This window comes from Xyrauchen texanus, chromosome 48, assembly GCF_025860055.1.
Source record: "Xyrauchen texanus isolate HMW12.3.18 chromosome 48, RBS_HiC_50CHRs, whole genome shotgun sequence".
Lineage (NCBI taxonomy): Eukaryota > Metazoa > Chordata > Actinopteri > Cypriniformes > Catostomidae > Xyrauchen > Xyrauchen texanus.
In genome coordinates, this window is record NC_068323.1 from 12,135,312 (window position 1) to 12,153,485 (window position 18,174).

Here is an 18,174-nt window from a genome sequence, read left to right on the forward strand (position 1 = left end):
CATCTGTTACACTCAAAGGAACAAGATATAATATCTAGAAATAATGTCAAATCATTCAGGAACTTATCACGCTAGTCAGGACTAGAAAGTAAAAAGTACAATGAATTTGTTTGTTTTTATGTAGGGACCAAAATGTTAAATCCCGAACATAAAAATTCAAACATTAGGTTGTGATGATGTAAAATATCTTGAACGAGATTTCGATTTTTCAGCCTAGACAGACACATGTTTCTGGCATTTTACAGAAAGAGACAAAATTGAGGTGCTCTTATTTTAAAAAGCAAATAGACTATCTTATTTTTAAGATTAAGATTGTATGAGGATTCAGGGTTATAGCTGGTCGTTAATATGTGTGTCTGAACCCTGGGAATATGAGTCCAAATGGCTGATAAGAATCAAAGCCAATGAAAAAGTAATTGGTCGGTCTACTGGCCCCAGGGGGCCTAGAGAGGGACTGTGAAAAACTGATCCAAGGGCGGTTCTCAGACCAATCACTGATCCACACCCACATACATAAACGACCTTGCCAAGTCTCCTCCATCCTATTGGCTAGATAGGGGACATAACAAATGAAAAGAAATGAAGTAGCCCCATGTGTCGATAAATGTACACTGTGTACTGGAATACAGACTAGAATATTTGCAGTATGTTATTCCTCTTTTACATAAAGAGGAGGAAGTGTACAGTTGGAAAAACACTGTTTACACTCTCAGTTGTTTTTTCATTGAGTATGAGGATGGAAAGGTGGACTTTGGCCCTGAGAGAGATAAATATTGATAGTGAGAGAGAGAGTGACAGACACAGCCAGAGAGAAGAAGATGTAATTTTAAGAAAGTATTGTTCTATAATAGTTACTAACACTACAGAGTTGAACAATGTTGCTCCTAAAACATTATGCTTTTATTTCAGGATTTAGATGTGTATTTGGTCCGTAATGGAGCTCTAAAACCAATGTCGTCCATATTTTAAATGGCTTTAGGGCTAAATATACAGCACTTCAGGTCAATTTATTGGCCCTCATGTCATTTGATTGAACAATAAACTGCATCTGGGAACTTGGACTCTTTGTCTGTGCCCATCATGGTATGGAAACAATTCTTAATTTTTTTTACATTCTCTATAAATCTACTTTAAAAACTATCGGCCAAATTATCGGTTTTACCTTAGTTATCAGTATCTACAAAATCCACTAACGGTGGACCCCTAGTAAAAACCTTAACTGGCATTCTTAATGGCTTATCTAATGTGCGCATTATAGTGTTTTGCACATGACTGTTTACGTTTTGACTTCAAAAAGTAGAGAATAATCTCATGATTTCAAAATCAAATCAAATAAAATCCCTTTATCGGCACTCAACCATTTACACAAGTGCAACAGTGGGTGAAAGACTTGGGTGCAGTTCCAAGCAACATAGCAGTATGACAATTACAATAAACATCTGATTTACACAACACAATATACACCTAATAATATACAATATACAGTATACATATAATAAGAATACTGTGTACAATAAAAATACACTATACCCCCCCATGTAATCAGTGGAAATAAATATGAAGTGTTGTGATGACTTTCAGCTGTCAGTTGCCATTGTGTTATTAAGAGAAGTATTAAATGTGAGTCCAGTCTGAGCTAAAACAGTGCTGATATATGTATCGTGAGTGATCAAGAGTTCAAAAGTCGGATTGCTTGTGGGTAGAAGCTGTCATGAAGTCTGCTGCTACGGGTCCCGATGCTGTGATACCGCCTGCCTGATGTAGCACTGAGAGCAGCCCATGACTCGTCTCATAAAATCTCACATAAAAGTAATTGTTTTGCGTTGTAAGACTTTTAAAATATGCAGATTTTTGGTAGTTCTCAGCATTTTAGCATCCATGTTAGCACACTCATTGACCTAAAATTTCACATTTTATTGACTGATGTTGACCTTCCATATTTGAAAATGAATGGATTTTCAGCAAATAATTATTTGCATTTCTGTCTGTTTCCCACAAAGCTATTATAAGTCTATAGAAGACTTGGAATAAAGCTCATGAGTTGAACGTACTACTGTTATGACATTTTTATGGTGCTTTTGTGTCATTTTTGGAGCACCAGTGTCACCATTTACTTTCATTGTATGAAAAAAGTAACCCAGACATTCGGTAAAATAACTACTTTTGTGTACTGCGGTAGAAAGAAATCATATGGGTTTAGGCTACAAACACACTAATCTATTTTCCTATGAAAACAAAATTTTCAGTTGACTTACATCATCGTTTTCCAAAGTATGCATGGAGAAAAACGTTGCTCTAGTGTAGATAAGAAGTGTAAACATAGCTAAATGAATAGGTTCTCAAACAAAAACTTATTAGTGACTGGTGAGTAAATGATGACAGAATTTACATTTTTCAATGAACAATTGCTTTAAAACTATCCATTCCAATTTTTTCTCAAGACTAAATTAGCTACATTACAGGTCATAATCAAAATGAACTATTAGATAAAACTACTAAAATGTTCTACCCTTCATGTCAATGACTGATCTCTAAACCTAATTACGTCAAACTCGCTCCAAACAATTCAATTAAGGACTCAACACCACGTTCTATGCTGCTCAATTAGAGTTAAATTTTGCCTATTGAAGATCACTCAGAATTTTAATGCCATCTGCTTCCCATTCCAGCTTTGAATATTGAGCCACATGACTGTGAGTATCCCACCAGAGATTAAACACCATCAAAACACTCCTCCCACAATCTAATTCGATTAAGTCCTTGTATTCATCTCAAATACCAATGCTCTCCTCTTGCAACGGTGGGCTGGTATTATGGATTCAATCAAGAGCTTTTTGACTGGGGTTTGACGGCATCCTTTCCCTTTTTAATTAACTGTGGCGTAGTCTGTATCTGCCTTTTTCCCACCAGTGGCCCCAACCAGAGACTCGAAGAACAGGGATACAGAGCTAAAACCTGGATGAATCTCAAAGGAGTTCTGTCACAACAAAGGACAGATAAAAAGCACCATTACCCTGAGATAACTAGACAAGGGGGCAAGGATTCAATTAAGAAGCCCCTCCCTATATGATATGGATGGGCTGAAGCTGTCCCAGTGAACCTGTCAGAGGTCTGGTTCTCAGAGCTGGGATGGGACAGTGGAAATTTTCTCCACTGGGGTCTCTCATGGCTACCACACCATCAACAGAAGCAGCTCCCTTGGGGAGAGGGTCTGTATTTTATGCGAGGTGTTAATGAGTGGGCGGGGCAGTTTTCTGGTTATAAAGCGGTGCTAATTTTCTGGAGGGACAAAGCTCCTCGCTCTGGGCTAAGAGAAGCCCATATGTCCCTCGGGTCCAGAGGGGGCGGATTTTGCTCTTCGTCCAACTCTGCCCTATTTCTCTGCTTTGGTCTGTTAATCAAGCCCTTCACCTCAAGAATGGTTTCTGTTTAACACCCATTCTCATGTGCATTCACCTCTTGAGGTTTCATAATGAAAGGATGTAAATGGTCAACAAGTCAGTTAAGTCAGCAATGGCTTCAAGTTCAAGCCATTGCTGGTTGCTGTTAACTAGTAAAGACAGTGCTTTAATATCACATAATATATCCCAGAAGCATTTTGCCCATTATTTGTTTTTCATAGGGACCTCATAAAATTCTCAAAAAGTTTTAAGTTAACCTTAACACACTTTAACAGCAAGATAGTAATTGAAAATTGGACAAAAAGACAAAGGTACAAGACTACGTTCTTACTGTCTTTCAGGAAGCACAAATTACACTCCCATGAAGCATCATGAATTACATAATTGAGTAAAAAACTATGGAAAAATATAGAACTATTGATTTAAAGTTGTTGATTGTAAGTATAAATAAAATATACACCATCAGCCAAAAATTTTGAATAATGTACAGATTTTGATTTAATTCACCAAAGTGGCATTCAACTGATCACAAAGTATAGTCAGGACATTGCTGATGTAAAAAACAGAGGCACACCAGATGTCACTGAGGGAATGCTAGAAAAAACTTTGTTTTATAGATCTAGCCAGACGCTTCCCTGCTTTGTCCCCCGACTTTTCCCTGAATAGCCAAAACTCCTCCTTCTGTGACAAAAAAGTATTATATCTTTATTTAAATCAGGTAAATTCTCTAAGGCCATTAGATGACATTCGGCGCTTCAGACAGTTGAATCAAACCATGTATGCCTATGACAGCCCCCACGACAACCTTGCCATCGGATTGCTCAAGTCCGGTGTTTCTATAAACATTTTGTGAGACAAAATTACTCAGAAAAATATAATCTATAAAAAAAAAATCTCCAGCCAAAAGGCAGAATAAACCCATAGAGAAAGTAGCTTCATCAATAAAACTGTCCTGAAGGTGTGTTATTCTACAAAATTAACTCCAGCCACTAGGCGGAACCAGCACAAAAAATGCACACAGATTCTTCAAACAGTCAAACGAATGTTTAGCAAGCCGGTCCACTCGAATGCAACATGAGTACATGCAAATTACTTACTCTCTTGACTTTGCAAGAAATACTCGACAAAATATACTCCAGCCGATAGGTGGAACCAGCACAAAAAGAGCATGTGGAATCCTCAAACAGTCAAGCAAATGTTCAGTGAGCCGGTCCACTGGGCTGCAACATGAGGACCATAAGTTGAGTCACTCCATTGACTTATATGAAGGATATCGCTTGCTGTGGGCATGTGAATGTTTTACGGCCATCCTAAGCATCTATTCTCAATTTGGCCGGGAATATCAGTGCAAAAGCGATCTTCAGTTTATGTAAATGTTTCTTGCATTCCTTGTTTTTGTACTTAAAATTTTTTTTAAATGTTTTTGCTCCACACCACAGCATTGTTTAATAATTGATTCTGATTGGTTGACAGAGGGTGTTATCATGTTTATTTTCTATAACTACATGGCTATGAAGTAGATCCTGGTTTGTTGACCGCATTACAGTTCCATATCACTTTGCTTGGTTCTTTCCGAATTAGTAAATGCAGCTTGTGCTTCTTTAAGCGAGATACTTACTAAATGGTGTAAGGAAGACGTTCTTCACACAACAGCATTTTAGGGACACAAACCTGGAAAATAGCTCGAGATAAACACATTATATAGACATGTACTGGTGTGAACACTTGTATAACCCCTGACTGCTGAATTACTGAAAATCAATGCACACCCGAGGTACAACAGCCACTCCGCTTCAGATTGTGGCCGCATTACTACCTCAGGTGTGTATTTATTTTCAAGAATTCAATTTTAGATCATCAATTATTTCTTAAATGTACCATAATGATTTTTCAGCACTTGTTTTAATCTAGCTAAACTGTAACCCCTTTGGGAGCCAAGTGGCCTTCAGTGATCTATGACTCATTGAAAACAATGCAATGATGCTAATCAGTCAAATTCCTCAATCTTTGCAGAGATCTCGCTCACATTAGGCAGCTTATGGAAGCTCAGGGAACTCTACCACCATCTCTTGAGGTGAATACATTTACATTTATGCATTTGGCAGATGCTTTTGTCCAAAGCGACTTACAGTGCACTTATTACAGGGACAATCCCCCGGAGCAACCTGGAGTTAAGTGCCTTGCTCAAGGACACAATGGTGGTGGCCGTGGGGTTAGAACCTGTGACCTTCTGATTAACAGCCTTGTGCTTTAGCCACTACGCCACCACCACTCAATAAAAAATAAAATTCTTTAAAAAAATAAAAGTTATAAAATTCTTTATAACTAAATGGTGTTAATCTATTATGCCTCTCACCCATCACACCTCTTGTTATTCTTCTGTGATGGTTAAATATCATGTGGCGGGTAAATGATTGACCTGACCTGCGCAGATCTACTCTGGATGTTGTCTTTACATGCATGTTAAGATAACTGTTTCCTGGATAGGATAACCTAGGGACACAGGTGCTCATACAGTCAACGAGTGATAGCTTTAGGGAATTAATGTGCATTTGAAAAATAAATATGGGAAAATCAATCACTGTGCTTCACTGGCTTTTGCTCACCATAGGACAAGTTGCGGCTCAAGCAGGTATGATTCATTTTAATGCTTTTAGAGGAATATTCTAGAATCTGCGTGCATTCAGAAAATATAATGACCAAGCATTATAGTATAGTAATATCCTGAGCTCAATTTCAATAGTTTGAGATGGTTGAAATGGCAGTTTTTATCTTTCTCTTTGGCATCTGTCTCTCAGATAAGGTAGAGAATGCTTTCCCAAACTGGCTTACGGGAATCATCGCTGTTGCAGTCTTCCTCTTCCTCCTCTTCGTCACCTTCCTCGTAAACAAAGCCTGGTGTGCAACTCAAAGGTAGTCCATCCTGTTCTATAGGATTTAAATTTAATGTTAAAACCTGAATCAGATCTCTATAATTGATTAGGCATAAACAAAATATGGAAACACTTTATTATAACTTTCCTTATTACGTCATTTACAAACATTAACAGGTAAGTGGTTATTGTAGAATTTATGGTAACACTATTTGTATGCTCATGAACTAAAATGAACAATACTGAACGCTTTAACAGCATTCATTAATCATGGTTAATGTAAACACAATTGTTAGCTGTTAGTTCATAATGCATTAACTAATGTAATGTATAGTTGCATTAACTAATGTAATGTAGTTACAGTATACTACAAATCTAATGTAAAAATGTATAATATATGCAAAAAATGTATATTAACCAAGATTGTTAAGTGCAAAGTTTTGTTCATTAATAGTTAAAATATATGAAAAGTTTCATAAAATTTCAAATGACTTGAATATAAACATCATGTAATAATGGCTATTAATGTTATTATAATGTGTTTCCACAAATGTTGATTTAAACAAATATCATTTCTACGGTTATGTGATATATTGTATTTAGTTAATAGTCTCTGGAATCAGAGTTGTGTAAATAAAAGTGTATCGTTGACTAAAGCAAACCAGAAGCAGTGATGCCCAATGAATACACCATGACTAATGGATCACCAACCTATGAAAATATGCTTGCTGCAGTCAGGTAATACCTCAACAATGCAGTTATCAAAATGTTATAAAGCATTAAAGAACCTTTCCAAATCTATGAGTGGTTCAATTGTCTAGACAAGTAACTGGGAACAGAAATACACATATCTGTACAAAACCTGGTCATGAAATACACATCATTTACCCATGATCAAAATCACCAATGTTACTGAGAAGAATTAAAACTGGGTGTCTCATCTGAGCTGGGTTATGTTGTGTATGTATATATATATATGTTTGTAATACGTTAAAATGATGTTTGATGCGATATAAGATTACAAGTAATGTTTAACTATTTAAAACAAAGAATTTTCATAAATCAATTTACTTTCATACTGTAAGACACAATGAGAAAATCATGCTGAAAATGTGTAAACATTTCTTTTGAAACACGTTTCTTTTTTAAACTCTAGAATTGCAATGCTTGTTTTTCAGGAGAAGTGAATGCACTCAAGTGTCCGAAAACATCATTGTTCACCAAACGGATGAAAACATAACTGTCATGTAACTTTAAGGGAACATCTACACTACAATCAGCTGAATCAGCGCCCCATATTAACTCTGATTGCTGCTGTGCCTGTTGAATGTACGGTATCATTTGAATTGCTTAACTTGTACCAAAGGTTTGCACTGTTTTCTTTTTTGTAGACTAACTTTAACTTTAAACATTCATTGTAGTTGATGTAGAAGCCATTTATTGTACTGTTTGTTGTATCGTTGTACTTTATGCATATTAACATAATATCAGACACACTGTTTCAGAAATTTGCTATCAAGGCTCTATACAATATTAACAACAATAATAAAAACAATATAAGCTAATAAGCTAATGCAGACATGGCTTGTATTGGATTTTTTCCCCCTGAAATATTTTTCTAAAAATCTTCGTTTGTGGTCTGCAGAAGTAAGAAAGTCATACACATCTGGGATGCATGAGGGTGAGGAAATGATGAGAGAAATTTCATTTTTGGGTGAACTGTCCCTTTAAATAATTCTAAAAATATATTTTTACCACTAAATAAAAACAAAGATTCACTTAACAATGTACTTTCTATAAAATGTCATTTAACATACAAATACAGTGGGGTCCAAATGTAGAAAAGCTCACAAACCATAAATAAACAGTTTGAGGATTTACAAAAAACTTTATGACAAAAAAAATCTAAAAAATATTTTAAGATTAGCATATTTCAATATTGAATTGAGTATTCTTTAATAAAGTTAATAAACAAAATATTTTAAGTTTTAATCACTTAATGTTGGAAAACATTACACAATTGATGGAATTTTGTTAAGAAATTGAAATGCATAAATCTTTAAAACAGGCTAAATATGTTTTTGAGTGTACAAGTGAATAATAGTCAATTTTGATTCAAACATATTTTTTTAACTCCTTTGTACAAAAGGTCAGATTTCCTTACTTTTTTCAATTCAACTTTTCACTCAAATTTGTATACTGAAAAAAAAAAAAAAAAAAATAATATATATATATATACAGTATATAGTTTTTATTAGAAAAATACAGACTTATGAAGTTGAACCCCACTGTATTTTAAAATTCTGTTTATTTTATAACAACAATTTGAGTCAAAAGACTATTCAAATAAAATGTGTTTATTTTCCTGCACTTTGGATAACTTCTCCAAAATAAATTCACATTCATTTTGTATATGTTGATAAATCAGCTTTATTTCAGGCTTAGGTCTTTGTATCGAATGTATGAATTGTACTAAATGGTTTCTTTGGACTTTAAGAACATTACAGTGATATTCGACAAAACAATGACTGATATAAAGGTACTACAACTGTGTTTTCAAATTCACCAAAAAATGAAAATTCTCTCATGAAGTTGTTCCAAACCAGTATGACTTTCTTTTTTCTATGGGTTTGGAACAACATGATGACAGAATTGCCATTTTTTGGCTAAACAAACCCATTAACAATCGACATGATTCAAGTCAGTTTTGTGGTTCACAGCCTGAATCTAAAGAACTAGTAAAGTTAGAAAGAAGACAACAGACTGAGTTGCATTAGCTGGAAGGGTGATTCAAGAGGGGAATACAGGAATAAGTGACACAGGCAGGTTTTTTTAAAGGGATGCAGGAGTAGACAGGTCATAACACACTGTCCACATGGCATGAGAATTCAAGGCAGTGTATGAGAGGACAATGTATGCTACTATGTGCTTACAAAATCCTAGAGGATGAGACAGTCTGGATAGGGGTTGCCACATGCTGTCTACAGCCTGGAAACCCAGAAACACTTCCTCTAGAAGACAGACTGACACAGGATATCCTCATATTGTGAGACACGCATACACTGAGATGAGGTGTCAAACTAGACATTTTCAGAGACAAAAGCAATGCAAAATCATGTCTTACAAAGAAAATACATTTACAATCAAACACTAGAAATGTGTGCAACTGAATAAATAGTTATAAAAACATAAAGAAAAATAATCTATGTTATTCGTAAGAATTTCTGTGCTCTATCGAGTTTTAAATCAACAACCTCACTACCCTAAACTTTAAATCTAAACCTAACGGATACTAGGGCTGAACAATTAATCAAAATAAAATCGAAATCACCATATGACCCAGTGTGATTATCAAACCGAGAGGGCTGCAATTGAATTAAATAAATATTCTGAACATGCTTCACGTTGTTCTGCATTTATTTGCACAGCTATTTGTGTTGACGTGCACTTTACTTGCACATTTGCGTAATTTCACATATGTTTGGCCACTGAAATTTACTTTACAAATCTAAAATGTCCACAATCTAAAATAACCCCATGACACTGGGTTTTTGTGGACAGAAAGGGAGTTGAGAGCATTTCACAACATTAAAATGCCGTTGACAACTAAGCTACAAACAACCGAAACTTCCGTTCATTCAGTTTTCGGTCATAATAAAAGCTTCCACCAAAATAAACGCTTAAAGCTGCGTTCACACTGCCAGCGACACGCAGCGACAAAACAACCTCATCTCGCTCATTTTCAATGAGAGATGGCGACTTCCGGCAACACGAGCGACGGCGACCGTTGGTGACCGGATGTGGGCGTGTCCAGTGACGGGACAAAGTTGAGAAATGTTTAACTTTATGCAAATGAAGAGTGACTTTTGGGAGTGACAGCCAATATGAGAGAAGATGGTAGAGCTCACGTGATCCTCATATTTTAATAATAAAATGAATCGTAAAGAAACAGTGCTGTTTAGACTCTCCATACACACCACTAGCGACCTAATCGCCAGCCACTGGCGACATGCAGAGACAAAGTCGCTGGCAGTGTGAACGCAGATTAAGGCTTTAACTGGAATGCAAAGCAATGCTGCAAGCAATAAATTACCAATGAATAGTAATAATAGTAATTATTCTTATTCTAAAATAAGAATATACTTTTATAATAATTTTAGACCTTATTTTTATTACACTACAAAAATATGATATTCAAGATGACTGGGTTTAAAAACAATGATGAAAATTGAGCTGACCCTTTCACAAATTAAATTAGATCTTTTTACAAAATAATCACAATTTGAGTTTTATTTTGTCCAAATCGTTCATGAGTCGTACCCCGGTCCCGTGAACTGCAAGTGCAATGCTAGCGTGCAATTTGCTAACTTGTTTGAACAAGTTTGTAAAATGTATCGTCTTACAAGTCATGTGCGATTTTCTGAGAAACAGGGCGAAAAGTGTTTACAAACTGAAAATGTGCCGTTTTACTTGTGATTTGTGTGAAAGGTAATAAAGGTCATTGTAACAGTAAAACATAACAGTAAAAACAGTTAATATAGTAACACGATTCTATAAGACCAGGTTGATTTCTGATATTTGTACTCGAAATCTCAGCTTGAAACCCCTGACATCAATTTATGTGAAAAATACACAAAATGCATAAAATCAGCGTCAACATTCTGCAAAAACCTCTTTTGTGTTCCACCGAAAAACACACTTTTGGAACAACACTAGGGTGAGTAAATGATTACAGAATTTAAATTGGGTGAATTATTCCTTAAAATATCCATAAAGCCACTTTGCACAAAGTCTAATGATCTAATACTGGCTAAAAAACCCCAATAAAACATCCCAATTGAATCTGCCTTTTCCCAGGCACATTTACAACCATATATCAACCATATATATGTGTCCCTTTTAATGCATATCCATTAAGTAATCAAACCAACTAAATTTATTACGAAAATGAATCTGATTTCTTGTGAATGTTGAGAGTTAGACTGCGTATAATGTCAGGTGTGTGTTTGTGTGTAACTCAGTTTTAATCAAGAAATTAGTAGAACTAAAAGTTGTCTTATTTAGACTGAAATCATCATTTCAAATGGAGTTTGAAATGAAGTGTGTGTGTTTGTGTGTGTGTGTGTGTGTGTGTGTGCCTTCTATCTTCTACTCCAAATTGATCTCCTGGTCTTGAGTTACCAGCACTCATTCCATTAAAATAATCATCTCTAATATTACCACATAATTCACCTACAAATGGAGCAGCTACAGGTCCAAAGACTAAGACAATACAATGTTGTGCAGACACAATAAATGTGTGATTTCCCTTAATGATTTAAAATTCCAGGTGGACAAAGAGTAAAGGGGTGGAGAACAGTCTCTCTCCATCAGTCCTCACGGCTTCATAACAGACCGTATCAGGAGGTAAACTGTCCAAATGATGGCCATCGCTGATGTGTTTTCAGCAAAAAGTCTCTTGAAGACATGTGAACAGAATGTTTGTGTTTTTCAGTTTATGTGGCCATTAAAGGGACAGTTCACCCAAAAATAAAACTTCTCTCATGGACTCACCCTAATGTTGTGCCATATAGGTTTAGAACAACATAAGGGTGATTAAATGATGGCAGAATTTTTTGGGGGTTAACTGTCCCTTTAATGTGTGTTTTTGTGTTATGAGAGCACAGACAGCGTGACGGATCCTTGCTGTTTCTTCAGTATGGCCACCGCTTGTTCATGTGTGACTCCCTCCAGACTCTCTCCATTAACCGACACGAGCTGGTCTCCGCGCTTCAGACGCCCGTCCACTGCTGCTGCCCCCTGCAGGTAGAATGTGGAATGTTTAGGAATGAGAATCTAATTACATCAACTGAAAAGCACTGTTCGTTTTTTTATTCATTTACAGTATCAAATGTGGCCACAATTGATGATTATTATAAATCAGGGGTTTTCAATGAACCATAAAGAATTAATGAACATGCACCTGTGGAACGGCCAATATGACACTAACAGCTTACAGACGGTAGGCATTTAAGGTCAAAGTTATAAAAACTTAGCACACAAAAGAGACCTTTCTACTGACTCTGAAAAACACCAAAAGAAAGATGCCCAGGGTCCCTGCTCATCTGCATGAACGTGCCTTAGGCATGCTGCATGGAGGCATGAGGACTGCAGATGTGGCCAGGGCAATAAATTGCAATGTCTGTACTGTGAGACGCCTAAGACAGCACTACAGGGAGACAGGAAGGACAGCTGATTGTCCTCGCAGTGGTAGACCACATGTAACAACACCTGTACAGGATGGCAACAACAACTGCCCGAGTTACACCAGGAATGCACAATCCCTCCGTCAGTGCTCAGACTGTCCGCAATAGGCTGAGCTAGGATATATATATATATATATATATATATATATATATATACACACACAAACATACATATACATACACTGATCAGCCACAACATTAAAACCACTGACAGGTGAAGTGAATAACATTTATTATCTCACTACAATGGCACCTGTCAAGGGGTGCGATATATTAGACAGCGAGTGAACAGTCAGTTCTTGAATTTCAGGTGTTGGAAGCAGGAAAAATGGGCAAGCGTATGGATCTGAGTGACTTCGACAAGAGTCAAATTGTGATGGCTAGACGACTGGGTCAGAACATCTCCAAAACGGCAGGTATTGTGCGGTGTTCCCGGTATGCAGTGGTTAGTATCTATCAATAGTGGTCCAAGGAAGGACAACCGGTGAACTGGCGACAGGGTCATGGGCACCCAAAGCTCATTGATGCATGTGGGGAGAAAAGGCTACCCCATCTGGTCTGATCCCACAGAAGAGCTACTGTAGCACAAATTGTGGAAAAACATAATGCTGGTCATGATAGAAAGGTGTCAGAACACATGGTGCTGCATAGCCACAGACCGGTCAGAGTGCCCATGCTGATCCCTGTCCACTGACGAAAGCTCCTACAATGAGCGTCAGAACTGGACCATGAAGTAATGGAAGAAGGTGGCCTGGTCTGATGAATCACGTTTTCTTTTAGATCATGTGGACAGCCGGGTGCGTGTGCGTCATTTCCCTGGGGAAGAGATGGCAGCAGGATGCACTTTGTGAAGAAGGCCGGCAGAGGCAATGTGATGTTCTGGGCAATGTCCTGCTGGGAAACCTTGGGTCCTGGCATTCATGTGGATGTTACATTGACACGTACCATCTACCTAAAGATTGACACGATATTATGCAGGTGGTTTTAATGTTGTGGCTGATCGGTGCATGTATAAATATATTTATACATACATGACCATAAATACATTTGATTATTTATTCACTTGATTATTTACTATTTATTATTTCTAAATTTGAGATATAAAATCAACAAAAAGGGAAAAAAAATACTTTTGAGAGCTCTTATTATATCTAAACAACTATCTAAGTTATAAACATATCAGGAGTATCAGAAGAAGCAAATCAGTTAAACACAACACATATTTCTTCCAAGAGAATATGAAGTGTTGGACAATAATCTAATCAATGAATCTATTCTTGTGAAACAGAGCACTGTGCTCCCCCTGGTGGCCAGAGCAAAAAAAAAAGAGAAAAAAATGAAAAAGGGAAGTTCAGTCAAAGCTAATGAATTACCTTGCCAAAGACTGTTTTTACATAGATGGGAAGATCTCCATGTGGACTACCAAATCCACCTACGATACTGAAGCCCAATCCCTCTGAGCCCTTCTCCAGAGTTATGTTTTTTGGCTTTGGGGCCCTTTAGGTAATACAAAGCACGTATAATGTAAATATGAGTGATGACACAAATTCATACAAGAAAACAACATTTTACATAATTGACTGACATCATTTTGAGGTAATGGTTAAGTTACAACAATAAACAATAGAGCGCAACAGTGCCATGTTTCCGTAAGTATTTTCCCCCTTGATTTTTCCCATAGAGATTTCTTTAAATCCTTCAAACAAGCATTGAAAGTCATGAACCCAACCAATTAGCTCCTCCGAGGTGAATCACAACATTAAACATTTTGATTTGAAGCATAAAAGTATTTGAAAATCAGACTAACTCTGCAAGACTGTGTCCTTAATGTCTTTTTTTTTAATGAGGGAATGAACTACAATCCCATGATGCATTGCAAATGGTGTTATATAAAACAATTGATTTAAAGTTTTTGACTGTTGGTAAATAACAATATGTTTCAAGTTTTTATTATTTAAATATTAACAAATATATAAGTAGTTTGAGAGGACAGAAAGACTCGATTGCTTCATTTATGGTGGAAATTGGAGGTCGCAGCAGAGCTATTTTACTGCACTTTTCCCCCTGTGATGCTCTGATTGGTGGATCTTTCTCTGCAGGGTCATATGTAGTGTGAAAAATTCCCCTAAACAATAAAAAAAAAAAATGGTGCAGATTGATGGCTTCAACAGAAGCATATATCATCGATTAACAGCTCTCGGTTGGTCTGTATTTAATGGTTTATAAGTTATCATAAAAAATTAATTCCAATATAAAAAAAAAATGAACAGGATTTTTACTTCCAGGACCAGAACGTTGTGCTCCATAAACAGAACTCACTCTGGTTCAACTGGCCGGACCTCTGGGCTTGTGCTGGGGGCGGAGCTACTGGACAGACTCTCCAATTGACTGGCTATGGCACTGATGTTAGTGTCGGCGATCACCTGCCAAACATGGACATACAGAGATGCGCACATGAGATGAAATGACAACTCATTGTTAACTATGCCATTTACAAACACAAAACAAAGAAGTGTACAACAAAGGCTTACTGTACATACAATTGTATGGGCGTTTTCTTACATGCAAACATGTCTGTATATGTGTGTTTCCACAGATGACTGTCTGCCTGTAGATAATTGGACTCGACTCTCTATGTTACATGTGTGTGTGTGTGTGTGTGTGTGTGTGTGCTTGGCACTGAAATGCATCCCAGTAATCGTTTAATGTTCTCCTTGGTGAATTCCTGCGCATGTACGCTCGACAGACGGCTCACGTTCAAACGCATCTATTCACACAATGTCAATGCTCATCAAACCTCTGTCTGTCCTTCAGTGGAATCAGAAATTCCTGCACGTTCTATTGAAATATTCTCCATCTATTAAACTCTGCGCTTGCTATGAGGGCAGTGGCATATTCATTTGCATATTTCATTAATATAAAGGCAATTAAAAGTCAAAAAATACACAACAACAAACAAGAGTCAAAAACACAGTGAAACACTCCCAAGTCATCACACTCAGCTATCAGAGAGAGAGAGAGAGAGAGAGAGAGAGAGTGAGAGAAAAAAATGAAAGAGAAAAGAAAGAGAGAACGTTCCTTGCTATGCAGTTGCTTAACACTGTAAAACCTGACATTTAAAAGAATTATACTTTTTTTTAACATTAAGCTGTTTTAGTACCATATGACAAAATATAAAAAGAAATGGTCAAAAAAAAAAAAGACACTTCTTTTTTAATATATCCTATTTGATACATTATTAGAGTTTATCTTCCTGAGGCCCAGAAATTCATTTTTGTATAGAATTGGGTTTTTTTCTTAGTCCATAAATGGTACAGTGGTAAATCCTGGAGTATTATCAGAGGACTCCCTGAGCTTTTCAGAAATACCAAATATCTGAGAGTTTGGCCATAACGATGTCCTCTTCTTGGTCTATAAATATGGATTGAAAAAATGTATTACAGTTCAATTCAGCACATCAAATAAAAAATGAAAAAAAGATGATTTATCATATGTATTTTATGCACCAAACCCTATTTTGAAATTTAAAAAGAAAAAAAAAAACATTTAACTGGGTCTCAGGAACTTATGGTAAGATGACATCATCATTGCTTGTAATGCAAGATAATGAGATATTTATAATGACAGAGCAGGCTGCATATATGAAAATAAATGAAACATTAGTTCACACTTATCTTAAAACATATCTTATAAGTATATGTCAGAATTTTAAAAGCTCTGATTTTTTTACAATTATTTTATATTTATAGTTGGCATGAGTGGAATGTAATAGTGATTTAGAGATATACCTCAAAAGCCTATTGTATCATATTTGATATATGTATTTGTTCAATAAAATAATATTCAAAACTTTAGCCAAGCATAAGTTCCTTAAATTCAGCAAATACTCATTTTAAAATATAACAATATAATCATTACTGTCACTTTTACTTCATTAAAATAAGCTGTAATTTATACCAACATAAAGAGTAATTGTTTGTGGAAGTCTGCCATCATTTTGAATTGATCGATATAAACACTGAATGCACTTTATTTCACAAATAACACTTTGATGGTGCCATAAACATGTGAAACTTACATAAAGTATGTTTTTTGGCTTTTCAGCTTGAACAGAGATTGAGAAAGGAGATATTTGATATATATGTATCATATTTGATACATACAGCATTATAGAGTTAAGGGTTCTGACTGATTTTTAGTTTGTTGCTGTGTGGTTGCCAGGACGTTGCTATATGCGTTTGCTAAAGGGTTCTGAATGTTTTTTTTGCTTGTTGCTATGCGGTTGCTGGGGCGTCACTATGCAATTGCTACAGGGTTAAGAGTTTTTTATTTTTTTGTTGCTAGGCCATTGCTAGGGTGTTCTGGTTGCTGCTAGGCAGTTACATACTAACCCAAATCAAAAGAGTCCACCTGAGGAGAGAGAGAGAGAGAGAGAGAGAGGCAGACAGACAGAACAGAGAGAGAGAGAGAATACACGCTTGCACAGGAGAAGAGAGGGAATGAATGAGAGAGTCGGTGAGAAAGAATGAATAAGAGAGAGTGAGAGAGAACACTAAACAATAATTGCCCTCTGAGCAGCTGTAATCAGGGTTTTGCAGGCTGGGCTCCCCTGTTTAAAAGCCCTGTGCATTCCTCCTGGAGCCTCGCAGATAACACCGCATTTGCATAAAGGACTGGGATTATCAGGCAACCAGCGCACAACCGCCGCACAGCTGCCCACGGCTGATAACAGCCCGGTGACACAGCACCAACCACTCACACAAACACTTTCCCCTCACACTACCATGACTCCAAGCAAACACACACGTGCACACATACACAGCACAGTGTCCTCCAATACACTGACTCCACTAACACACACTGATAACCGTACATATACACACACAGTGGCTCTGCATACCAATAACAGCTCACAATACAAGCCATCTCAGACACTTGTGTTTACATATATCATGCAGACCTCACCTACATGAGAAAATACCACAATATACCACTAACAAAAAAGTACCATGGTAATACAATGGTATTCTTTGAATTTTCTTGGAGTACAATGTAAATACCTGGGTGTAAGTACATGATAATCATTCAATACCCTGGCATATATCAAAGTACCATGGAACCCGATACCATTACTGTACCATGGTACTACCACAGTACTTAAATATACCATGGTAATACCATGGTAGTCTTTGAAGCACTTTGGAGCACCATATATATATACCATGGTGTATATACATGATAATCACTGAATACCAACGTATATTTTCAAGTACCAAAGTATCTGAAAATATTACTGCACCATGGGACTACCACAGTACCTGTACCATGTTAATACCACAGAAGTAACACGGTATTCTTCGACAGATCCTGAAGTACCATGTAAATATCTTGGGAGTATTTATCCCATAATCATTCAGAACCATGGTATATATCAAAGTATCATGGTATGGTATCTGATACCTTCATTGTACAATGGTATCGCCATAGTACAAAAAATGCATAAATATAACCATTTCTTATTTATGAGAACACACAAACATGCAGACTAGGGTTGGCGGTGAGTGGGCTATAAGCGATTTCTAGGGATTAAATGGAAACCCACCAATCGACTCTAAAACACTGGAAATAAATGCAGTGGGATATCGTACACAACGC

The 18,174-nt window shown here is 36.6% G+C and overlaps 1 protein-coding gene and 1 pseudogene across 1 annotated transcript; one reads left to right on the forward strand and one right to left on the reverse strand.

The window, feature by feature from the left end:
- Positions 1–5,888: 5,888 nt before the first annotated feature.
- On the forward strand, positions 5,889–8,134 carry LOC127639359 (PDZK1-interacting protein 1-like). Its single transcript, XM_052121315.1, has 4 exons — positions 5,889–6,033; positions 6,200–6,314; positions 6,932–7,012; positions 7,453–8,134. Exons 1-4 carry the CDS (start codon positions 5,967–5,969, stop codon positions 7,523–7,525), a joined length of 336 nt encoding a protein of 111 aa, XP_051977275.1. The 5' UTR covers positions 5,889–5,966; the 3' UTR covers positions 7,526–8,134.
- Positions 8,135–8,612: 478 nt separating this feature from the next.
- Positions 8,613–18,174, reverse strand: part of LOC127639500 (inaD-like protein) — a 132,166-nt pseudogene continuing 122,604 nt past the window's right edge.

What these genes read in the sequence shown, in the direction of transcription:
- LOC127639359 (XM_052121315.1), top strand. Translation starts at nt 5,967, where the DNA reads ATGGGAAAATCAATCACTGTGCTTCACTGGCTTTTGCTCACCATAGGA. An exon ending in ACAAGTTGCGGCTCAAGCAG is followed by an intron (nt 6,034 to 6,199) that starts GTATGATTCATT and finishes TCTGTCTCTCAG; the next exon opens with ATAAGGTAGAGAATGCTTTC. An exon ending in AATATGCTTGCTGCAGTCAG is followed by an intron (nt 7,013 to 7,452) that starts GTAATACCTCAA and finishes CTTGTTTTTCAG; the next exon opens with GAGAAGTGAATGCACTCAAG.